At 40.2% G+C, this 26,509-nt stretch overlaps 1 protein-coding gene across 1 annotated transcript in view; it reads left to right on the top strand.

Moving 5' to 3' along the window:
- The first annotated feature begins 208 nt into the window (after window positions 1-208).
- LOC115211891 (alpha-L-fucosidase) overlaps window positions 209-26,509 on the top strand; it is a 46,660-nt gene continuing 20,359 nt past the window's right edge. The window contains exons 1-4 of the mRNA XM_029780636.2: window positions 209-1,036; window positions 17,442-17,548; window positions 22,752-22,879; window positions 24,366-24,499. Coding sequence (XP_029636496.1) covers window positions 297-1,036; window positions 17,442-17,548; window positions 22,752-22,879; window positions 24,366-24,499 — 1,109 coding nt within the window. The 5' untranslated portion in view covers window positions 209-296. The remainder of the gene's footprint in view (window positions 1,037-17,441; window positions 17,549-22,751; window positions 22,880-24,365; window positions 24,500-26,509) is intronic.

The raw sequence follows: 26,509 nt of genomic DNA, 5'->3' as shown, positions 1-26,509 counted from the left end.
TAATCATGCTTATGAAAGAAAGAGTAAAATTCTTGTAATTATTCCCGAAACTTCGATATAATAACTGGATATTATTAAGTATGGCAATGAAATGTGTACCGTTTCCACAGAGTCAGTTATTGTTACTTAAGGTGAGTCGTTGTGACGATTCCTCGTCTTAAATTAAAGCCAGAGTCTACAGGTGAGCTTAATTATCTCCCTTTACCTTGTTTCACTTTCTCCTCTCTTTTATGATTAAATAAACAAACATCAAAGACACCGCCGTCACCCATTAAAGGAGAAAGAAAAAAAAGAAGATGCCTCGGTTAAAAGCCTTTCTCATATCCCGGACAGGTTTTATCCTATTTCAGTCTCTGTTCATCATTTCTGAAATCTTTATATTCTACCCTTGTATGCTGGGGTCATCAAATAATGTTCGCAAAGAAGGATTTATGCACGAACCCGTCCTTCGTAACATCGAAACCAACGTGATGGTTCAGAAGACGCAACCGAAACAGAACAACGAAAACTACCCGGGTGAAACGGTACACATTCCACTTCAGTCTTCGGAAACTGGACGAGCTGGAAACGCGGATACAATAGATACTAAATCTAAATTATTAGACCGTATGCTGCAAAAGAAACACTCGCCACATGATTTAGAAAACAGGGTACAAAGACCTGGTTTTCAGGTGAGTGGAAAGGCTAAATCTCACCCTGGTAAAATTTATAACGCTGATTGGGACTCTTTAGATTCTCGTCCTCTTCCTAAATGGTACGATGATGCGAAAATTGGAATATTCATTCATTGGGGAGTCTATTCTGTGCCTAGTTTCGTCGAGGTCGGCCAGGGTGGACTTGCCGAGTGGTTCTGGTACTACCTTGCTGAAAATGGTCACGATTCGACTCACAACATTGCTAACTTCAGAAGTGTCCGAAGGTATATGGCTAATAATTATGCACACGATTTCCGATACACCGATTTTGCACCAATGTTTAAGGCTGAGTTTTTCAATCCTGCTGAATGGGCGAAGCTTTTCGAAGAATCCGGAGCTAAGTAAGTATACCAAATCTATGTTGCGAAACTTTAAAAAATGAATTGTAAATGTCTAATTTATCTATTCATTTCTAAAACTGCAATCTCTTAAAAATAGAAGGGGTCATTTTTGTTATATTTACAAATTGAAAATTTCGGTAAGTTGAAAGAAAAAAAAATGTAAGAAAAATAAACTTTGGGTGTCTCCAATACAATTTGATTCTATTTTTTTATATTCCTGATTGCTGTATGTTACCAACATTATTTGCCTAAATTTCGAATCTAATTTCTTTTATCTTATTTTCAATGTTTAACACAAACGCATGTGAGACGTGGTAGTGCAAAAGTAGAACTTACGAGTGAATCGAGTCTTTGTGTTGGTTTCGGGTTCACTCTAGTTTCACTTCTTATTCTATTCTAGGTTTTTGTTATGTAACGTCGAAGGAGTAAAAAAAATATATAAAACACTTGTGCCAGATGTTGGATTTAATTTTTCTGTATCTTTTAAATGAATGAAAACTGAAATAGTCGTGTTTAGAAGGTCGTCGTCATCATCATGTCCGGGTGTTAGATGTCATTGTCAATATGTCAAATTTTCAGTAGGTTAATCTGTATTAGGGATTTATTTATTCACATTAACATACTGTATTGCTCTGTGGGAGCGTGTGTGTGTGTGTGTGTGGAGGGAATACATTGGATAATATTGTCCTAGATAATTGGAAAAAGAGAGACTGGATTATGATGACTAGAATGCTCTTAACCATACGTAGGTCTTCTGAAACAGATCTAACAACTATACACTCTTAACTCACGGATAAACAGTTTATATATATATATATATATATATATATATATATATATGTGTGTGTGTGTGTGTGTGTGTGTGTTTGTGTGTGTGTGTGTGTGTACACATATATAAGCTAGTATGCTATGCTGGATGTGTAATGTCAGTGTGTATATATGACAAAGTGTAAGCGCCCTGGGAGAAAAGTTGGACATAAAAAGCATCAGATGTGGTGCACAAGAGAGAAAACTGAGCTGGTATGGTCATATGTTGCTTATGGATAAGGACAGCTATGTGAAAAACTGTCACACCCTAGCAGTAGAGGCAACCTGCGAAAGAGGTAGACCTAGGAAGACCTGGGATGAGGTAGTGAAGTACGACCTTCGAACGTTAGGCCTCACGGAGTTGATAACAAGTGATCAAGACCTTTGGAGATATGCTATGCTTGAGAAGACCCGGCAAGCCAAGTGAGGTAACCATGGCCTATGCCAGTGCAGCGTAACCAGCCCCTTTAAGAATACCCTTCAATCATTGGCCAATAAACTGTGTTTGCGAAGACCTGTTGAGTCAAGTGAAGTCATTGTCGTGGGTGATGACAGTACTGCCTGATTGGCACCTGTGCCAGTGGCACGTAAAAAGTACCATTCGAGCGTGGTCAATGCCAGTGCCACCTCACTGGCTACTGTGTTGGTAGAACGTAAAAAACATCATTCAAGTGTGGTCATTGTCAATGCCACCTGACTGGCTCCTGTGCTGGTGGCACGTAAAAACCACCATTCAAGCATAGTTGATGCCAGTACCGCCTGACTGGTTCTAGTGGTGGTGGCACATATAAAGCACCGACTACATTCTCAGAGTGGTTGGCATCAGGAAGGGCATCTATATGGAGAAACTCTGCCAGTTCAGATTGGAGCCTCATGCAGCTTTCTGGCCTGTGAGCACTGTCAAACAGTCCAACCCATGCCAGTATTGAAAGCAGACATTAAACAATGATGATATATATATCTATATATATATAATGGTTGAGTTATTACCTTGTTGGCTCTCTAAAAGAGGGCAGCGAGCTGGCAGAATTGTTAGCACCCCGGGGCAAAATACTTAGCGGTATTTTGTCTGCCATTACATTCTGAGTTCAAATTCTGCCGATGTCAACTTTGCCTTTCACCCTTTTGGGGTTGACTAAATAAGTACTAGTTATGCACTGGGGTCGATGTAATCGACTTAATCCCTTTGTCTGTTCTTGTTTGACCCCTGTATGTTTAGCCACTGTGGGCAGTGACCGCGTGTGTACCATTGGCGATTTTTTTTTTTCCCTCCGTCTTCCCTTCTCTGGATCTTTCCTTTTCCTATGTTTCTGACAAAGAGCTCCGCTCGAAACATAAAGCACTCCTTCTTCCCTTCCTTCCTGAGCATCCAATAATACTATATTTGTTCCACGTCCTCACGTTGTTGTGTTTCCATGTTTGGATTAACTTTATATATATATATATATATATATGTATATATATATGTATATGTATATATACATAACTATATATATATACATACATACATATACATAAGCCCCTGTACCTGGCTTTTGTTGACATGGAGAAAGCCTTTGACAGGGTCCCCCGATCTCTTATCTGGTGGTCAATGAGGAAACTAGGGATAGATGAATGGTTAGTGAGAGCTGTGCAAGCCATGTACAGGGACGCTGTAAGTAAGGTGAGGGTTGGCACCGAGTACACTGAAGAATTCAGGGTAGACGTAGGGGTCCACCAAGGTTCAGTCGTCAGCCCCCTCCTATTTATCATAGTCCTCCAAGCAATAACGGAGGAATTTAAGACAGGATGCCCCTGAGAGCTCCTCTATGCTGATGACCTTGCTCTAATTGCTGAGTCACTATCAGAACTAGAGGTGAAGTTTCAAGTGTGGAAACAAGGATTAGAATCGAAGGGCCTTAGAATCAACCTAGCTAAAGCCAAAGTCCTAATATGTAGGAAGGCAGGCAAATCCCTTCAGGTATATGGCCCTGCTCAATCTGTAGTAGAGGTGTAGGTAGAAACTCTATAAGATGTACCCAGTGTAAGCTATGGACACATAAGAGGTGCAGTAATATCAAAGGGAGGCTAACGGGGAAGATAGTTTTTGTATGTGGCAGATGCTTGGGAGCACTAAACACTGAAAATGCGCAGAGACCATCTTCCGCCTCATTCCAGGGGGAAAAACTAGAAATAGTTGATAGCTTCCATTACCGAGGGGACCAAGTCAGTAGCGGAGGTGGGTGCACCGAAAGTGTAGCTGCTAGAATAAGAATAACTTGGGCAAAGTTCAGAGAGCTCTTACCCCTGCTGGCTACAAAGGGCCTCTCGCTCAGAGTAAAAAATAGACTGTATGATGCTTGTGTACGAACAGCCATGCTACATGGCAGTAAAACATGGGCTGTGACTGCTGAGGACATGTGTAAGCTCGCGAGGAATGAAGCCAGTATGCGCCGATGGATGTGTAATGTCAGTGTGCTTACTCGACAGAGTGTAGTTACCTTGAGAGAAATGTTGAACCTAAGAAGCATCATATGTGGTGTGCAAGAGAAACGACTGCGCTGGTATGGTCATGTGACAAGAATGGACAAGGACAGCTGTGTGAAAAAGTCCCACACCCTAGTGGTTGAGGGAACCTGTGGAAGAGGTAGACCCAGAAAGACCTGGGATGAGGTGATGAAACACGACCTTCGAACATTAGGCCTCACCAAGGAAATGGCTAGTGACCGAGACCTTTGGAAATATGCTGTGCTTGAGAAGACCCGGCAAGCTGAGTGAGACCATAACCCGTGGCTTATGCCAGGGGTGTAACCAGCCCACTTTTACGTACCTTTCCTTCATTGGACATTAAACTCTGCTTGCGAAGACCTGTTGAGGCAAGTGAAATCAAAATCAGATTTGTTGACTGGCATCCATGCTAGTAGAGTACTAAGAGCACCATCCGAGTGTGACTCTTTGCCAGAGCTTCTGTGCCGGTGGCACATAAAAGTACTCAGTACACTCTCAGAGTGGTTGGCGACAGGAAGGGCATCCAGCTGTAGAAACTCTGCCAGATCAGATTGGAGCCTGGTGCAACCATCTGATTCACCAGTCCTCAGTCAAATCATCCAACCCATGGTAACATGAAAAGTGGACGTTAAATGATGATGATGATGATATATGTATATATATATATATATATATATATATATATATATATATATATGTGTGTGTGTGTGTGTGTGTGTGTGTGGTGTGTGTGTGTGTGTATACATATATGTGTATATATATATATATATATATATTATATATATATATATATATATATATATATATATATATATAATATATATATAATTTTATCGATCAGCCTCACGCCTCGTAGATATAGAATAAATGTATTTATAATTTATAGCTCTTTATCGCTCACGCTTCTCCCATAGATTAGGCAAAATACCTCTCTCTCAAATTTAGGTATTTCATACCTACTAATAATTATTTCTCTCCTAAGAAAGGAATGGCTGCCGGTTTTCGCGGTGCACCCGCCCTCCCACCCCCTCCACCGGTACAGGAAGTCCTAAATTTTCTCATCCTTGTCTCCCTTGTACACTTCAAAGTCTTACGCCACCCTCACCTCCTACCATAAAAGGTAGTGGTCATTCATTGCAAGATACACTTCAAGTCTTACGCCACCCCCACCTCCTTCCATAAAAAGTAGTGGTCATTCATTGCAAGATATGTTTAGTGTTGTGTACGCAGTTTGCACTCGAGTTCTGTTGTTTGTCTATGAATCCTGCCAAACGCGAGTTTTCTTTTAAGGTCCATGACGCTACTAGGGCCAATACCACTCCCACCCACACCCTCAGGGTTGGCACCCTCAACGTTGGCACACTGAAAGGCAGATCTGGCGAGATCGTTGAATTACTTGAATGGAGGTGTGTTGATATATGCTGCATTCAAGAAGTGAGGTGGAGAGGAGGTTCTGCTAGGTTCCTCACAGGCAAAGGACAGAGGTACAAGATTTTCTGGGCTAGGAATACTGACAGGGTCGGGGGTGTGGGCATGCTTATCGCCGAAAAATGGGTAGATAAGGTAATCGAGGTAGTCAGAGTATGTGACAGAATAATTAAGATTAGATTAGTGCTCCATCATAGTTTAGCAACTATTATATTGGCCTATGCCCCTCAGCCAGGGCTACCTGATGGACAGAAAGACTGTTTCTATGACACCCTACTGCAGACCACATCATTGACGAACGACAGGAACCTTCTCTTTGTGGCTGGTGACTTCAATGGGCATGTTGGACGACGTGCTGGAGGCTTCCATGGCGTGCATGGAGGCTACGGTTATGGTTCCCGCAACGAGGAGGGAACCAGGCTGCTGGAGTTCTGCGATGCGAATAGTCTTATGGTTTGCAACACTAACTTCAGGAAACCGACAAGCCACCTGGTCACCTACCGATCGGGCCGGCATACTAGTCAAATCGACTACATCCTTGCCAGAAAAAGGGAAAGATGGCTGCTTATAAATGCCCAAACCTTCCCAGGCGAAGAATGTACCCCACAACATAGACTGGTAGTTAGTGACTTTAGGATCAGGACTAAGAGGACGACTAGAAGACGACCAACATGGAGAAGAAGGGTCTGGAAGCTTAAAGACCCTGCAAATGGACAGAGATTTAGAGATGTTACTTGATGCCTTTGACGAAATAGAAGGGGGTATAGCTACACATGGGGTAGAAGACAACTGGACGCTTCTAAGGGACAACCTGCTGAAAGCCACTGACCAGATCTGTGGCTGGTGCAAAGTCCCCACAAGACCCCAAATAACGTGGTGGTGGAACAATATTGTTGACAGGGCTATTAGACAAAAGAAACAGGCTTGGAAGGACTGGAAGAATGGTGGTAGCAGGGAAGTGTATCAGACTGCCAGAAGGGAAGCTAGGAGGCAGGTGTATTTAGCCAGAGGGGAAGCAGATAAGAAAAAATTTGCCAATGTCCTGCGCCGGGAGGATGAAAGACTTGAGGTATTTCGTGTTGCAAGACAGTGTGTGAGAGAGAATCGTGACGTAGTAGGAGAGAAATGTGTTCGCGAGGATGATGGTTCACTTGCGCTAAATGAGGATGCAAAGAGAGAGGTTTGGAGACGCCACTATGAAAGGTTGCTGAATGAGGAAAATGAATGGGATAAAGAGAGTCTGCCGAATGTCGACCCAACAGAGGGACCAGCAATCCGAGTTGACAGTTCCTTAGTAGTTAAGGCAATTACAGGCATGAAAACAGGGAAAGCCCCAGGCCCATCAGGTATTACTGCAGAGATGCTCAAAATATCTGGTAGTGTCGGCTATAGCCTACTCACCCGTATAGTTAACCAGGTGATACACGAAGGAGTCATACCCAAATGACTGGTGTAGCAGCATAATAGTCAGCTGCTACAAAGGTAAAGGTGACGCCCTAGATACAAATAACTACAGGGGTATCAAGCTGCTGGATCAGGTAATGAAGGTTACGGAGAGGGTTATAGCCCAACTAATTAGAGAGAGAATTAGCTTAGATGAGATGCAGTTTGGGTTCGTGCCAGGGAGAAGTACTACTGATGCTATATTCCTGGTAAGACAGCTGCAGGAGAAATACCTAGCCAAAGATAAGCCCCTGTACCTGGCTTTTGTTGACATGGAGAAAGCCTTCGACAGGGTTCCCCGATCCCTTATCTGGTGGTCAATGAGGAAACTAGGGATAGATGAATGGTTAGTTAGAGCTGTGCGAGCCATGTACAGAGACGCTGCTAGTAAGGTGAGGGTTGGCAACGAGTACAGTGAAGAATTCCGGGTAGAGGTTGGGGTCCACCAAGGTTCAGTCCTCAGTCCCCACCTATTTATCATAGTCCTCCAGGCAATAACGGAGGAATTCAAGAGAGGATGCCCCTGGGAGCTCCTCTATGCTGATGACCTTGCTCTAATTGTTGAGTCACTATCAGAACTGGAGGAGAAGTTTCAGGTGTGGAAGCAAGGTCTAGAATCGAAGGGCCTCAGAATCAATCTAGCCAAAACCAAAGTCCTAATAAGTAGGAAAGTAGACAAGTCACAAACGCCTTCAGGTAGATGGCCCTGCTCGATCTGTAAAAAATGTGTAGGTAGAAACTCTATAAGGTGCACCAAGTGCAAACTATGGACACATAAGAGGTGTAGCAATGTCAAAGGAAGGCTAACTAGGAAAATAGTTTTTGTCTGTGGCAGATGCTCAGGAGCAATAAACACTGAAAATGTGCAGAGACCAACGTCTACCATGTTCCAGGGAGAAAAACTAGAAGTAGTTGATAGCTTCCGGTACCTAGGTGACTAAGTCAGTAGCGGGGGTGGGGTGGGTGTGCTGAAAGTGTAACTGCTAGAGTAAGAATAGCCTGGGCAAAGTTTAGAGAGCTCTTACCCCTGCTGGTGACAAAAGGCCTCTCGCTCAGAGTAAAAGGCAGACTGTATGATGCATGTGTACGTACAGCCATGCTACATGGTAGTGAAACATGGGCTGTGACTGCTGAGGATATGCGTAAGCTTGCAAGAAATGAAGCCAGTATGCTCCGATGGATGTGTAATGTCAGTATTCATACTCGACAGAGTGTAAGTACCTTGAGAGAAAAGTTGAACCTAAGAAGCATCAGTTGTGGTGTGCAAGAGAGACGTCTGTGCTGGTATGGGCATGTGACGAGAATGGGTGAAGATAGTTGTGTGCAAAAGTGCCACATTCTAGCAGTTGAGGGAACCTGTGGAAGAGGTAGACCCAGGAAAACCTGGGACGAGGTAGTGAAGCATGACCTTCGAACTTTAGGTCTCACCAAGGAAATGACTAGAGACCGAGACCTATGGAAGTATGCTGTGCGTGAGAAGACCCAGCAAGACCAGTGAGAACAGTCAAAATCAAACAAAATCAACATCAGTGGAAATTGCAGCTGTGGTTAAGCGAACCATCCGATCGTTTGTCCGTTGCCAGCCTCGCCTGGCCCCCGTGCTGGTAGCACGTAAAAGCACCATCCGTTCGTGTCCGTTGCCAGCCTCGCCTGGCCCCCGTGCCGTTGGCACGTAAAAGCACCATCCGCTCGTGTCCGCTGCCAGCCTCGCCTGGCCCCCGTGCCGGTAGCACGTAAAAGCACCATCCATTCATGTCCGTTGCCAGCCTCACCTGGCCCCCGTGCCGGTAGCACGTAAAAGCACCATCCGTTCCTGGCCGTTTGCCAGCTTTGTCTGGCACCTGTGCAGGTGGCACGTAAAAAGCACCCACTACACTCACGGAGTGGTTGGCGTTAGGAAGGGCATCCAGCCGTAGAAACACTGCCAAATCTGACTGGGCCTGATGAAGCCTTCCGGCTTCACAGACCCCAGTTAAACCGTCCAACCCATGCTAGCATGGAAAACGGACGCTAAATGATGATGATGATGATGATATGTATATACATATATGTATATATATATATGTGTGTGTATATACATATATGTATATATATGTGTTGGATCTTACTCATAAGGTATTGGAATCTTACATTTATACCATTCTGCCTAAAAAATGGATCTACGAATTCAATATCCCTACATATCTCACATCTATTTCCTTTCCTCTACCTCACTCTCTATTTTGTATCCTATCTAAATTAGCTATTACTTAACCATCCTCTCACGCCATCTCCGATGGAGGAATATAATTAATAAATATCCTGGAAACAGCTGTAAGACCTTCTATCTATAAATGTTCTAATATCTACACAGCCTTGGTTTTTTTATCTCATAATGCAAAAAATTCTTGTACACACACACATATACATATATATACACACATATATATATATCAGTCAGTTGTTTGTAAGTCAGGAAAAAGGCACTCTCTAATCACTCAGTGATTATATCTTATGTAGTTGAATAATATATCGTTGGTAGGGGCATATAACCAACCAGTTGTTCAAGCTATTAGTTGAGTAGAATTGTGTGGGACAGAACAGAAAGTGTTGCTGGGCAGAGGTTGTAAGAATACAGCAGAGTGAGAGATGGTTCAAGTCTGGAAATGGCTAACAGGGTGAATATAAGGGATGAACAAGTTCTGAGGTGTGTTAAGTAGGGAAGAGTGGTTGACAGCTGTCGAAATTGGGTATGGTTGAAGGGGGAGACCATGTTGAATGTTGGATATGGAGTGACCAATAATGCATGTATTGGTGGGGATGTTGGGAAGGTTTCCACACAGTTTCTGTCTACTTAGTTGCACTCAATTATTAGCTTGAGGCTATGGAAGAAAATGCTTTCTCAAGTTGCCATGCAGTAGGATGGACCTGAGACTTCACAGTTACAAAGTCCAGGATGCTTCATAGGAATGTTAACCCTTTAACATTCAGGTTATTCTCTCAAATGTAATGTTTATTTATTCACAATGTTTTGAATTAATCATGTGTTATCTCTTAGCTTTGAGATTTCAGTGATGTGCTTATTTGTAAAAAAGGTGCGAGAGATCAGAAAGGTAGGTATACTTGACTGATACACTATTGACCCAGGAAGGGATAAGATGCAAAGTATACATTGATAGGATCTGGAACTTAGAATGTAAAAGGCTGAAACAAAATATCACTTGCATTTTGACTGATATTCTAATGATTCTGCATTGTGATAGGGGGGGGGGGAGTGGTGGTGTAGAAACACAAACACACACACACACACACAAACACACACACACAAACACACACACACATTCACACTCACACAGACACACTCACACATGGCAGGCTTCTTTCAGTTTCTGTCTACCAAATCCACCCACAAGGCTTTGGTCAGCCCAAGGTTATAGTAGAAGACATTTGTCCAAAGTACTAGACCGTAGGACCAAACCTAGACTCATGTGGTTGGGAAGCAAACTTCTTACCATGCAACAACGCCTCTGCCTATATTTACACACCACACACACACACACACACACAACACACACACACACACACACAAACACACACACACACAAACACACACACACATTCACACTCACACAGACACACTCACACATGGCAGGCTTCTTTCAGTTTCTGTCTACCAAATCCACCCACAAGGCTTTGGTCAGCCCAAGGTTATAGTAGAAGACATTTGTCCAAAGTACTAGACCGTAGGACCAAACCTAGACTCATGTGGTTGGGAAGCAAACTTCTTACCATGCAACAACGCCTCTGCCTATATTTACACACACACACACACACACACACACACACACACACACACACACACACAGAGCAAAGTTTAACATAGAAGTTAACAAACATGTCTGTAGTTTTGTTTCGAAAAGGAGTCGCGCTTGTGGCCCTCTTCCTAATTAGTTCTCCTACAGAATTACATGACAGAGACTTACAGAGCTTCACTTCACAACTACTCAGAAGAAATCAATACAAGCAACATAACTAAATATGCCCATAATTCTAATCCCTGCATTGAATACATAACATCATGTTTAAAGGATTAGGATTAAGATTAAGTTTGATTTTAGGATACTATTAGAGTGTTCATTGTTTATTTTTTTCCTAACCATATCTCTTAAATTGTATATCTTGGTTTCATTTTATAGTGCTAATTAAAGTGTAAGGTGTAAATATATTTGATTCCTGTAACTGGTATTTATTCTTCAGCATGTCTTGTATATGTCTTCAGTTTCAAATATATGTCAGTTTTATACTTAAAAGAGATTATAACTTAGAGGATGAAGAGCAGTAGCCATAATATTTTTCCAGGCATTATTGTGTGCTAACCAGTTTTACTCATAAGACTTGGACCAACCCAAGGCTTTGATAGAAGACACACTTCTTAAGGTTGTACTGTGGAATGGAGCCTGAGACTATGAGATTGTGAAAAAGCTTCTTAACCACAGCCATAACAATTGGCTAAAAACTCTTAAACAGAATAATGTAAAATACTTGGCTTAGCACTTCAGTAGCATCTTGGACTAAACCTCCTCTGTTTATTTCACAGACATTGAATAAGTACCACAGCCCATTGTAGGTTCACTTAGCAGAAAGTCCAATTTGGCTGAAGTGAAATTTATTCTTCTCGCTGAATCTGTTGTTGCCGTTTAGCCACAGGTCAGTCTTGCTGGTGCATACCTATGTTCAAAAATGTTCCAGCTGTGAAAATACCTTCTTTTTTTTCACTGGTGTAGTGTATCCATGAATACATTGTCCAGTATATTTTCCTTTTCTAAGACAACAGAATGTAATTCAAAGGAGATTTGGCTGCTATTTCTAGAAGATCGGATGGCTGTGTAGTGGCCTCCTCATTGGCTCAAGCTGACGTTTATATTTATGGAGACAAGCTGTTCCCTAAAACTCCTATTCAGTCCTATGATCTTTGGTCAACTGAAGAAGTTCCTACCCTACCACAAATGTAAAGGTTGAGACACAAAATGGTTTTGTGTTCTAAAATCCTGGTGTATGATAAGGACAACTCTCCTGCTGGTGTTGCCAATGAGCATTCACTTGTTCAAGTAAGTTAATTTCATTAAATTGATATTTAAGGTGCTGAGTATTCCACTGACTCTTATACCTTGACATAATTCTCAGACCCAATAGATGTGAAACAATAAGGCTGGCTCTTTGAATTATATATGCACAGTCTTTACAGCTTCACAAGGATGGTGTCAATCTGAAATTACGATAAAAGACTCTTGTCCAAGATGCTATACCATAGAATTGAACATGCGATTTCATGATTGCAAAATAAGTTTGTGTCCATTAGAATAAGGTAAGATATTAGGTTACCTACCTTCTCAGAGAGCAAGATTTTAACCCTTTCATTACCAACCTGGCTGAAACCGGCCCTGGCTCTGAGTACAAATGTCTTGTTTTCAAAAGTTTTGAATTAAAATCTTCCACCAAACCTTAGTCACAATTTATGTTCCTAACACCATCTAAATGAAAGCTGAGTTATTTTACTAAATTCTTTGTTATATTTAAAGTAATTGAAAGAAACACAGAGCATCTCAAAATAAATACAGTAATGAAAGAGATCCCTTAAAAACCCTATTTTGAAACTATGAAGGGGCCTATGTACATTAAAGTCATGCTTTGCTTCAATCAGCATCACCATCTTGATTATTTTATATTTACCTTTCTAAGCTGGCATTGGTTGGTTTTCTGAAGGAATGCTTCACAGTCTAATGCTCTTTTTGTTACCAAGAAGTTACTTCATACAACATGCAAGGATGTGGTTTACCTATTCTAATTCTGAGATACACACAGGTAGATGTGTTTAGCATCAATCATCATCATCATCGTTTAGCGTCTGCTTTCCATGCTAGCATGGGTTGGACGGTTCAACTGGGGTCTAGGGAAGCCAGAAGGCTACACCAGGCCCTGTCTGATCTGGCAATGTTTCTACGGCTTGATGCCCTTCCTAACGCCAGCCACTCCGTGAGTGTAGTGGGTGCTTTTTATGTGCCAGACGAGGCTGGCAAACGGCCATGATCGGATGGTACTTTTTACGTGCCACCGGCACAGGTGCCAGGCAAGGCTGGCAACAGCCACGATCGGATGGTGCTTTTTACGTGCCACCGGCATGGGGGCCAGGCGAGGCTGGCAACAGTCACGATCGGATGGTGCTTTTTACGTGCCCAATGAATAATATATATGATAATATAATATATATATGATAATATAATATATATATGATAATATAATAATCACTTTCATGATTAATTTGGTGGTTTTATTGTTGTTATTGTTTAGACCTATGATTAAAAGGCATGGTAACCATTTCATCAGGCACTACATTATCTAGTGTTTCTTTTTTTAAGACAGTAGAGTCTAATCTGAGGAAGAAGATTGGTTGCTATATCTAGCAAGACTTCCCCACTGACTTGTTGGTGGGTTTTGTTGTTGGTATAACAAGGCTTGTTACTGTTGAACATGATATAAAATTCAGATTTTAAATCCTTACGGTTGCTCCATAAAGATTCATTAAGTAGAACAATGACTTTTATTTCTATTGGTCATTAAAAAATAATTGAAAATGATAGAATCTTCAAAAAAGAAGAAAAAAAAGATGTTATTATTAACCCAGTCTAATTTTAAGTTAATAGCACCTCCTGGTTAAGTCTGTTTTGGTACCATTTTAATGTTATAGTGTCTTTGATTTGTTTTTGGATAGGAACCAGTTAAGGCAAATAAAATGTTGTGTTGCAATGTTATATGATGTGAACTTAAATTTTGTAGGGACATATCTCACAGTGACCTAATCCTGAGTGATTTGTGAATTTAATGCCAGCAGCATTTGAACTATGTTGATGGGATATATTTACACACACACACACACTCACGCACACACACACTGGGTAAATTGTTGCTATTTTATATTTTTAATTTCATGCATGCAAATTGTTTGTTTTTGATTTTGTCAACTACACAGTATAATAGGGCCAGTTGGGCACTGTCTGTGAGAAAAACAGCACCATGACGCAATTCACTCTGCCAGAAATTTGGAAATGACATGCTGTACTGCTTGGAATTCACTGGAACCTCCAATCCCAAGTAGAGGACATGTACTGAGAGGGATAAAAATCAAACATTCAGTCAACATCATGGTGTTTGGCATTATCACTAATGATGGCGACGTTATGCCTCCATTCATCTTTCCACCCAGCCTCAGGTGCAACATGGAGGCCTACATCAAGTGCCTGGAGGAGGCAGTGCTACTCTGGGTCAAGAGGGAGGCTGCTGGAAGATCCTATGTCTGGCAACAGGACTCTGCACCATGCCACACAAGCAGGAGAACCCAGACATGGCTGTCAGACAGCAAATCTCCTTTGTTATCATGTGGTTTTGGTTTAAAAGTTCAAAGTGGACTAAACCATTCATATTCCACCAAACAGATAACACCTTGCACGGGTGAAGACTTTTTTCAGCCTGGGGTGCTGGTGTTTCTCCTTTCCCTACCCACTGTCTTCAGTGTTTGACATAGTGGTGAGGACTGATCTTAGGATGTTGAGGCTCACAGAAGAAATGATAGTGGAGTGAGATGTTTGGTGATATGAAGTCCTTGAGAAGACTTGTTCACAAAACTCAGTGCTAGAAGAATTATGTCTCACCCACTGGACCCTAAGAAATCAAACTAAAACTTCTCTTCTAACTGCATCTTTTTCTTCCTCACATTTCCTTTTCATAAATTATGATTGTTTTACAATCCCCTTTCTTACCCACTGTTTTTCCTCTGACCAGGTAACCAAGTATCACATTTACATCAGCAAACTTGTTTCTGGCCTCTTTCTTGTACCTCTCTCTCACTGGATAACCATATACCTCCTCTATAGCAAATCGCCTATTTCTGCCTCTCTATTTCTGTTAAACTCTAACCTTTCATCATTTGTTACTGGATCACCTCCTCTAATGCCCCCTCTGTCTCTCTGTCTCACTCTAAACTTTCTTCCTCTGACTCAAGTTTCCCTTCTCAAATGCCCTGCTCCTCTCATAATTCCTTGTCTTGCAAGTTACTTGGTGACCCTGCCAGTGCTGGTGCCACATTAAGAGCATTCAGTTCACACTGTAACGTGGTTGGCATTTGGAAGGGCATCCAGGTGTAAAAATCATGCCAAAACTGACCTTGCCTGTGCTAGTGCTACGTAAAAAGCACAAAGTCCACTCTGCAGAGTGGTTAGTGTTAGGAAGGGCATCCAGCCATAAAATCCATGCCAAAACAAACAAAGTAGCCTGGAAGATGGACATGGAAGATGGACATTAAATGATGATGAACCCATTTCTTGTCATCAGTCACTATTTGGTACAAAAGCGGTTCATTTGTGAGCTCACATTCACTCTCTGCATGAGAATAGACTCAGAAAGTTTGTGAGGAACCCATTGACCCAATTTGCTGACTTTTCTAATGGCATGCAGGTGTTGATGATTGGTGTGTATGTGTGTGTGTGTACATGTATGTGTGTGCATGTATGTGTACGTATATATGTATGTATGTGAATGTATATGTGTATGCATGTGTAAGTGCATGTGTGTGTGTATATATATATTTATGTGTGTGTGTGTAATATATATAATATATATATATATATATATATATATATATATATATATATTATATATATATATATATATGCATGTATAAGTATACATAATATATAAGTGCATGCATGCATGTATGAAGGTTTGACTGTTTAAATGTGGTGCAGATATATGTGTGTTGTATATGTATATCTGTCTGTGTGTGAATTTGTGTCTGTGTTTTGTTCCCCTCTACCTGTAACTTAGCAGTTCAGCAAAATAGAATAAGTACCAGGTTTTAAAAAGAAAAAGTGCTGGGGAATCCATTCGACTAAAATTTCTAACAGCCACAGTCTGATGACTGAAACAAGTAAAAGATGGTATATGTATGTATAATTAATACAATCTTTGAAGGGAAATGACATAAATTGGCCAATGTTACACATTTAGGTAAGTTAAAGGTTAAGATACTGAATGGCTCACACTTATTTTTTTTCTTTTTTTCACGCTGAGAGTTGCTGAAGCATGGAACAAACTGCCGGCATCAGTTGTTAGTTGTCGGAGCACTGTATCCTTCAAAACTTCCCTGCTTTCGGAGATTCGCCAACACTACACCTGATTTTCTCCCCTCCATACACACACGCAAGCATGTATCTGACTCATACATTGTTCGCTTTCCAGACATTTCTACATTACTGCATGTACTTTATATGCACTTTCTGACAAGTTGTGGTGCACCTGAGCACTGTATACAATAATTTCATTATTATTATTATTATTATTATTATTATTATTATTATTATTATTAAAATTCAGTTAGTTGAAACTGTACTTTTAGTTAGTAAAAACAAACAAAAGCACGTCAGCATTTGTTAATGACACAGCAAGAAAAATGGTGAGCTAATTCCAAGAAATCAACAGTTAATCTCACTAAATCAATTCACAGGCTTGAAGGGGAAATTTGATCTTTGTTAACAGATAATAACTATTGACATGTTTCTTTATTATTGAACCTTATTAGAGAATCATAGTCACTCCATTCTGCATGAGCAGACATTTTTACTTGAAAAAGAATTATAAAGATCTTTGTTTGTAGTAATTTTCATAATTATAAAAAAGAATATGCACTAAGGTAAGGGAAATAATTCAAATGGGCCAATAGCTGGAATTTAGATTAATAAATTGTGTTACAAGTGACTTACACAAGAACAATTTGTAATTAATTGAAATTTCCCCATTTGTTGAAGAAAGAAAACAAACATTTGGCAGTAATTGTGAACAACTATCCAGGAAAAAGGAAAGATGATAATTTCAAAAAATAAATCCTAAAATTTTAACTGAATTAATTTACATGTTTAGGGTAATATTGATTTTTGTTGGTGAGAAAGGGGGAAAACTGAATATGTTTCCACATTATTAGACCTTAGATAATGATTATTAATAGTTAGGAATCATTATTCATTGCTTATTTCTTTCTGAACTCGCCAGCATTGATGATTTGTACAACAAATATTTATGTACCTATTGGTGTATTTTGTTTTATATAAGCTTCCGCCTCTTCTGGTATATTTTGTTTTATATAAGCTTCCTCCTCTTCCCTCATTGCATTTTATTGTTATTTCTTTTTCAACATATTTCCCATTCTATAAAGGTATGTTGTTTTAACATCAAAGCACCATGAAGGCTATACTCTATGGGGTTCGAAACATTCATGGAATTGGAATTCAGAAGATGTTGGTCCACATCGAGATCTCTTAGGTAATTATATCTTTGTCTTCTGAATCTAACATTTCTGTCTTAACATTTCTATCTTGTTTTCAAACTAAATTTCAGCATTTCTTGTTTTGTTTGCATTCTCCACCTATACCTTTCTCTCTCTCTCTATCTCTCTCCCTTGTTCTTTTTTCTTTCTTTCTCTCTTTCCCTCTTTCTTTCTCTCTGTATCTCTCTCTTCCTTTCTTTCTTCATTTTCCTTTTCCCACTTTCTTTTCTTCATAAGCATAACATTAGTCAAGAAACATAATACCCAATTAGATATAAAAAGTCTGTCCATCATGAACAGTAATTGTTGCCAGACACTTGGGTCGTTTTACTGGTCTGACTTAATGTCTTTATTGACCAGCTAATCTCACTCATTACACATATCAAGATAATAAACTTTTGATATTAATACCATCCCCTGTTATGAACAACACATTGCTTTAACCCTTGAGCAACATGAAAATCTGAAAAGTTGAGGCAAATGACCAAATTTTCTAAAATATAAAACTGCTTCACTAAAAAGGTCAGATTTCATAATATCTGAGGATCTTTTGAGAGCACAGATCTATAAATTTATGAAAACTACATTTCAAAAGCTAAGCTTCTTCTTCAAGACCAGAAAATACTTAAATCTTGATTAGTTGTTGACTGTCTATAAAACTTGAGGTGTATACTCATTAGGGTAATGCTCATTTATCTGCATGGAATTGTTTCTATGAATGTAGGCATCCAAAGAAAGGCCATCTGATTAGATAACACAAAAATTCAGTCACCAGTACACTACAACAATAATTAAACCAATAGATGTGATGTTCCCACAACTATAATTGAACCTATAGATGTGATGTATCCCCTCTATCATTACTGCAATGGCTTCTGCTCTGAACTAGCTAACTGTGAACCACCCCACTCCTAAGTTCATTGATATACCCCTTCTCTTTCAATCATTGTTCCTATTGTGTCATATTCATAAATCCTAGTGTATCCTATCCCCAATCCTTTTACTGCATCCTGTTGAAATTTTACCACCCTATGCCACCAGTCTTGTCTTTTTCTTTCTCCCATGAACATTAATATGTAGAAATTGAAATCTAAAACATCAGTCACATATGTTATGAAAAGCTGCTATTTTCCTCCAACTTAATAAAAAAGAATAAGTATCAGCTGCTAGTGTTTGTTTTCTGGATAAAAAGTTTCATATCAGAATTCATCTATAACTTCTTATACTTTGGTAATGTTAATAGCTCCTACCTAAAGTAGTATTGGTTGATCTCCATTATTGGTATTGCATTTTCCCCATGGCCCAAATACCTAGCTCTCATTGGATCAGCCTACCTGGCTGTAAACAAACATTTTAAGTGTCAGAATAACTGCACAAGGCAGTAAGACTGCATGATGATTGGCTTGAATCTTGTGAGCTTGTAGGGCTGGGTTCAGATCTTCTTATGTCACTCATCTTCAACCTAGAACTGATCTGAGTATTTGGAAGGCCCTTCCTCCAAATAAGATTTTATGTTTTCCCTTTCCAGATCATAAACCATAATCAACAGATCACAAATTTTTCTTTACCAATGATGTTGCTCCTGGATAGGAGACGATTATAGTTATCCTACAGCATGTGTGAAATTGAACACTTTATACATTAAAGAATCATTTATCAGTTCCATAGTATTATTGGGAATTACAATGCCACAGAAAACAAACAGTGCTGCTGAGATGGAGTCAGCTACTAAGAATGACATACCTTGGTAACATATTACTTATAGTGGCTGTCATAGAGTATGAACAGCTGACCATTTGGCTAATTTTCTGGTAGTGAGTGTTACTATATTTCATGTAGCGAACATGAAAAATTATGAATAATTATGCAGTGAAGAAAGAACAATGTTGTTTCAATGTTCCACTCTTATTAGGCCTCTTCAGTGAATCATAGACGCCATTGTAGTTGTTAAAATAGTCACTGTTTACAGCACATCCAGTCCTCATCTGTATGTGTGAGTATGACTTGATAACATGTACCATGCTTTCAGTAATTGTTTTAAGTTCCTATATAGTCATGAGCAAAACATTCAGCCAGAAGAAGGCAGGCTTCACTAGGACTGGGCTGTTTACTTGTTAAAGCTGAGTAGCTGCAGCAATGTAAAATGAAGTGCTTTGCTCAGAGACACAATGAGCTTCTTAGTCCAGGAATTGAATCTATATCCTTATACTGATGAACTCAACACACTAACCACAAAGCTATGTGCTTCACTAGATGTTAATAGACATGAATAATTAGCATCATCATCATCATCATCGTTTAACATCCGCTTTCCATGCTAGCATGGGTTGAACGGTTCAACTGGGGTTTGGGAAGCCCGAAGGCTGCACCAGGCCAGTCAGATCTGGCAGTGTTTCTACAGCTGGATGCCCTTCGTAACGCCAACCACGCCGAGAGTGTAGTGGGTGATTTTATGTGCCACCGACACAGGTGCCAGACGAGGCTGGCGAACGGCCACGCTCGGATGGTGTTTTTTACGTGCCACTGGCACGGAGGCCAGTCAGTGCGGTACTGGCTACGGCCACGTTCGGATGGTTTTCATATGTGCCACCGGCACTGGTACCACAAAGCTACAAATTCCATTAATGTTCATCGAGTTTGCTTTTGATTTTGTCCATTTTGTCCATTTTCACTTGCCTCAACAGGTCTTCACAAGTAGAGTTATGTGTCCCAAGAAGGAAGGTATGCATAGGTGGACTGACTACGTCCCAGGTAGGGGCCATGGGTTATGGCCTCACTTGTCCAGCCGGGTCTTCTCGCGCACAGCATACTTCCAAAGGTCTCGGTCTCTGGTCATTTCCTCGGTGAGACCTAAAGAGCGAAGGTCGTTCTTCACCACCTCGTCCCAGGTTTTCCTGGGTCTGCCTCTTCCACAGGTTCCCTCAACCGCCAGGGTGTGGCACTTTTTCACACAACTATCTTCATCCATTCTTACTACGTGTCCATACCAGCGTAGACGCCTCTCTTGCACACCACATCTGATGCTTCTTAGGTCCAACTTTTCTCTCAAGGCACTTACACTCTGTCTGGTATGAACACTGACATTACACAGCCATCGGAGCATACTGGCTTCATTTTTTGCAAGCTTACACATGTCCTCAGCAGTCACAGCCCATGTTTTACTGCCATGTAGCATGGCTGTTTGCACACATGCGTCATACAGTCTGCCTTTTACTCTGAGTGAGAGGCCTTTTGTCACCAGCAGGGGTAAGAGCTCTCTGAACTTTGCCCAAGCTATTCTTACTCTAGCAGTTACACTTTCGGCACACCCACCCCTGCTACTGACTTGGTCACCTAGGTAACGGAAACTATCAACTATTTCAAGTTTTTCTCCCTGGAATGTGACGGAAGACAGTCTCTGCGCACTTTCAGTGTTTATTGCACCAGAGCATCTGCCACATACAAAAACTATTTTCCTAGTTAGCCTTCCTTTGACATTGCTGCACCTCTTATGTGTCCATAGCTTACACTTGGTGCATCTTATAGAGTTTCTACCTACGCCTTTTCTACAGATCGAGCAGGGCCATCTACCTGATGGCGTTTGAAATTCGTCTACCTTCCTACTTATTAGGACTTTGGTTTTAGCTAGATTGACTCTAAGGCCCTTCGATTCTAATCCTTGCTTCCACACCTGAAACTTCTCCTCGAGTTCCGATAGTGATTCAGCAATTAGAGCAAGGTCATCAGCATAGAGGAGCTTCCAGGGCATCCTCTCTTGAATTCCTCCGTTATTGCCTGGTGGACTATGATAAATAGGAGGGGGCTGAGGACTGAGCCTTGGTGGACCCCAACCTCCACCCGGAATTCTTTGCTGTACTCGTTGCCAACCCTCACCTTACTAACAGCGTCCCTGTACATGGTTCGCACAGCTCTCACTAACCATTCATCTATACCTAGTTTCCTCATTGACCACCAGATAAGGGAACGGGGGACCCTGTCAAAAGCTTTCTCCAAGTCAACGAAAGCCAGGTACAGAGTTTTATCTTTCGCTAGGTATTTCTCCTGCAGCTGTCTCACCAGAAATATGGCATCAGTGGTGCTTTTCCCTGGCACAAAACCAAACTGCATCTCGTTTAGGTTGACTCTCTCTCTAATCAGTTGGGCTATGACGCTTTCCGTAACCTTCATTACCTGATCCAACAGCTTGATACCTCTGTAATTACTTGTATCCCATTCATTCTCTTTGTTGAGCAACCTTTCATAGTGGCATCTCCAAACCCCTCTCTTTGCATCCTCATTCAGCGCAAGTGAACCATCATCCATGCGAACACATTTCTCTCCTACCACATCACGATTCTCTCTCACACACTGTCTTGCAACATGAAACACCTCAAGTCTTTGGTCCTCACGGTGCAGAACATTTGCAAATTTTTTCTTATCTGCTTCCCCTCTGGCTAAATATACCTGTCTCCTAGCTTCTCTTTTCGCAGTCTGATACAATTCCCTACTACCGCCTTTCCGCCAGTCCTTCCAAGCCTGTCTCTTGTCTCTAATAGCCCTGTCTACAACATTGTTCCACCACCACGTTACCCTGGGACGAGATGGGACTTTGCTCTATCCACAGATCTGGTCAGTGGCTCTCAGCAGGTTGTCCCTTAGAAACGTCCAGTTGTCTTCTACCCCCGTGATGCTCTATCCCCTTCTATTTCGTCGAAAGCTTCGAGTAGAACTTCTCTAAATCTCCATCCATTTACAGGATCTTTAAGTTTCCAGACTCTTCTCCTCCGAACTGGTCTTATTCTGGGCATCCATTTGGCCCTGATTCTGAAGTCGCTAACTATTAATCTATGTTGAGGGGTACATTCCTCACCTGGGAAGGTTTTGGCATTAATAAGCAGCCCTTTTTCCCTCTTTCTGGCGAGGATGTAGTCGATCTGGCTAGTGTGTCTGCCAGAACGGTGGGTTTCCTGAAGTTTAGGTGAGAGGTGGGTTTACTGAAGCATATTTAAACAAAAGTATTCTACTGAAGTTAATTATTCAAAGGTCTGCATGAACAGATTCAATGTAATGAGCAATATTCAGAAATATCCAGTCCTGGCTGAACATGAGCAGAACAACACAAATTCCTCTGTTAAGGCTGAAATATTTGGTTTTTTATTTTAATTAATCAAGATGCTTCTCTTGTCGCATTAATAGACTTTTCTTGTTTTCCTCTCTTAGGTGAACTGGCAGTTGCTGTACGAGAAAAAGGGATAAAGTTTGGTGTTTACCATTCCTTGTATGAATGGTTCAATCCTCATTATTTAGAAGATAAAAGACATAAGTTTAAAACTCAGAATTATGTAAAGGTTGGTTTTATTTTAACAAGGAATTATTATTCTGAAAACTTACATAAACACAAAAATAAGCAATCTTTAATCACAATGTTGACATTGTCATGTGTAAGTGTGTGTTTGTAATTTCGTATTTCTGTATGTATATGCACATACACATACAATTTGTCATCATCATATTAATTTTTTTTTCATGCAGACATGTATTGAATGAAACTTGTTGAAACAATATTCTATGCTCAGATGTCCTTCCTGATACTTATGCTTCTTTTGAAGTCTGTAACATTATTCCACCAGTCTTCACACATTCACATCGAGCTCTGGGACATATTTATTGAAGATATAAAGAAACATACTGTTACCCAAGTGGTGTTAATGTGAAAACATATGGCAGCACACATAGAGACACGTGTGAGCATGCATGCGTGCACGTGTCTCTATGTGTGCATAATTCCTCATCTCTTAAATATAGAACTGAACAGGTAGCTTTGTTCCTCATCAACTGAACGAGATTAAAAAAAAAACAGATGCCTCGAAGTATGTTTCTTATTGCTTTCTCAACTGGAAAAAGACCATTTTTGCATCAAATCATTACTTGTGATGAGAAATGGATACTCTTTGACAATAACAAGAGAACAGGACAGTGATTCGATGCAGGAGAGTCACCTAATCACTACCCAAACCCACCATTGCACCCTAAAACGTTAGTGGTCACTGTATGGTGGCCTGCGAAGGGAGTTATTCATTATTTATTTTTGCAACAAGGAAAGAGGGGAACAGCAACATTGTATTGCCAGGAAATTGATTGTATGCATGAGAATTTGAAAAAGAAGCAACCCAGACTAGTGAATAAAGATGGTCCAATTTTGCTCCATGAGAATGCACGTCCTCACACTCCTCAAGTTACGGTCCAAAAGTTGCAAAGCCTGAATTATGAGATTTTGTAACACCCTCCCTATTCCCCTGTTATCTCTCCAACTGATCATAACTTATTTAAGCATTTTGAGCTTTTCATAAGCAATAAAACGTTCTTAAATAGAGAAGAGGTAATTGAAGCATTCAGACAGTATATCACAGCAAAAGATGAATTCTTTTTTAAAGATAGAATATATGATGTAGAGAAACGTTGGTTAAACGTCATAAATGAACATGGATCATACTTTGATTAAATAAATCAGTTCTCTAATACTTCTGAAACATTTTATTGTTACCATTCTAATATATATACACTGACACAATCCAGAAATGGGATTGTTTATATTTTTTAAGAAGTTTTTTTACAATGCATCTCCTTTTTTTTACTTCAGAACTATCAACTAGGGAAACTGGAATTGAATCTGTTTTTATGCTAATTTCTTAAAAATTCAGCAAATAATATTAAGTGCCTTGCTCAAGGGAACCGCAAACTGACAGTTGCGAGATTTGAACTGTATCAAATATTATTTTACATACCCCCGCATTGACTTTTTGGGGTTCAATGAATTTTTCTTTCCATTTCTAGGAAAAGTTAATGCCTGAATTAACAGAACTAGTGAAAGAATATAAACCAGACATACTTTGGGGTGATGGTGATTGGGAGGCAACAAGTGAATACTTCAATACAACCAAATTCATGGCTTGGCTCTATAATGAAAGGTAATCCTGTCAATGATATTTATGTTTACCAATTACAGTTTTATTTCAGTTTTAACCGTTTGATATCCGTGTTTTCTTTATTTCTTTTTCTGGTTGTTACTCTATTATTACAACAACACTTACTCCTTGCATATGACTTATTGAAAACAGTGTGCCCATCAAATGAAGAGACAAACCCCCAAAATTAGACCCTTGTTCTCCTCAGGATATATGATCTCATCCAAACTCATGAATTTAAATTTATTTAATGTCAAAGTTTTATAGCACAACTGTGATCTGGTCACTGACACAGTTTCACTGAAATTTAATAGATTTGTATCTTATTACATGGTCTTCCATGATTTAGTTGCTTCAGTTTATTTATGCTGTGTAATGGGATGCAGTGACTTAGTATACAAAACACTTAGGTTTTATACTATATATATGTCATCATCATTATCATCATTTTAACATCCACTTTTTTATAGTTGTATGACTCAAACAGAATTTATTGAGGTCGATTTTCTAGAACCAGATTCCTTTTCTGTCACCAACCCTCACTCATTTCCATTTTCAAGTAAGGACATATTCTTGCAGGATATTAGAACCCGTCTCAACTTTGCGACAACCATCAAGTGCATTCCATACTTGGACATAATAGCCCCTATTGAAGAGATAGCTGTAAAGCTCAAGGAGATGAACTACGGTGGAAATTGAGACAAGTACTGGAAAAAGCGAAACTTCCCAAACCAAACAGCACTAAGGAAGAAAAGTTTGCTATCAAAAGACTACAGAGAGACAATTCCATCTTAATACTTCCGGCGAACAAGGGAAATGCTACAATGGTGATGAACAAGTCTGACTACTCGGAAAAATTGGCAAGTCTTATAAGTGATGGTAGCTACAGCAAAGTAAAGAAAGACCCAACTCTGAAAACAGAGAGGAAGCTGTCACAGATCTTGATCAAGGACAAGGATCTCTTTACACCAATGAAGTTCAGACAACTGACTCAACACCACAGTGAACTACCACACATGTATAGTCTTCCTAAGATTCACAAGGATGGTATTCCATTAAGACCTTTAGTGAGCTGTAGAGGTTCAGCATGTCATCCACTGAGTTGCTTCCTTGTGGATGTAATCAGTCCATTAGCAGGAAAGTCAACATCATACGTGAAAAATTCCACCCACTTCACAGAATTGATCAAGGATACCCCCATTGAATCCAACCAGATGATGAGTCTGGATGTGATAAGTCTGTTCACCAAAGTCTTAACTGGTGAAGCACTATCAGTGATTCAAGAAAGACGAATGACAGACACCCATCTAAAAAAACACACTAGTATACCAATAAGAAACTTGAGGGAAATGTTGACCTTCTGTGTAGAAACTACCTATTTCAGTATGGACACTGATATATATTGACAAAAAGAGTCTTTAGCTATGGGTTCGCCATTATCACCAGTAATAGCCAATATATACATGGAGTACTTAAAGAATTTGGCTTTAGGATCAACACCACTAAAACCAACTGTATGGCTGCAATATGTTGATGACACCTTTATTCACTGGCCCCACCAGATCATGTGAACTCAAGTGCTGTTAGATCATATGAACTCAATAAAGCCATATACTGTTCACAATGGAAAAGGAAAAAGACAATCAGCTTGCATTCCTGGACGTATTAATAACACGCACCAAGTATGGATTCAGGACATCTGTATACCGCAAGCCGACCTTCACTGGCTGATACCTTAACTTCAATTCCTGCCATCGATACAGTGTAAAGAGAGGAATTGCTCAGTGCCTAAAACATTGTGCAAAGAATATAAGTAGCGATAGTGATACCCACCACAAAGAAATGATCAAGCTCAGCAACAATCTATTAAGCAACAACTAACCCCCAAAAATACTATTTACTCCAATTTTGAAGAAAAGAGAGGATCATCATCATCATCATCATCATCATCATTTAGCGTCCGTTCTCCATGCTAGCATGGGTTGGACGGTTCAACGGGGTCTGTGAAGCTGG

Source organism: Octopus sinensis, linkage group LG5 (genome assembly GCF_006345805.1).
Source record: "Octopus sinensis linkage group LG5, ASM634580v1, whole genome shotgun sequence".
In the NCBI taxonomy this organism is placed as follows: Eukaryota; Metazoa; Mollusca; class Cephalopoda; order Octopoda; family Octopodidae; genus Octopus; species Octopus sinensis.
This window is presented reverse-complemented; position numbering and strand designations above follow the sequence as displayed.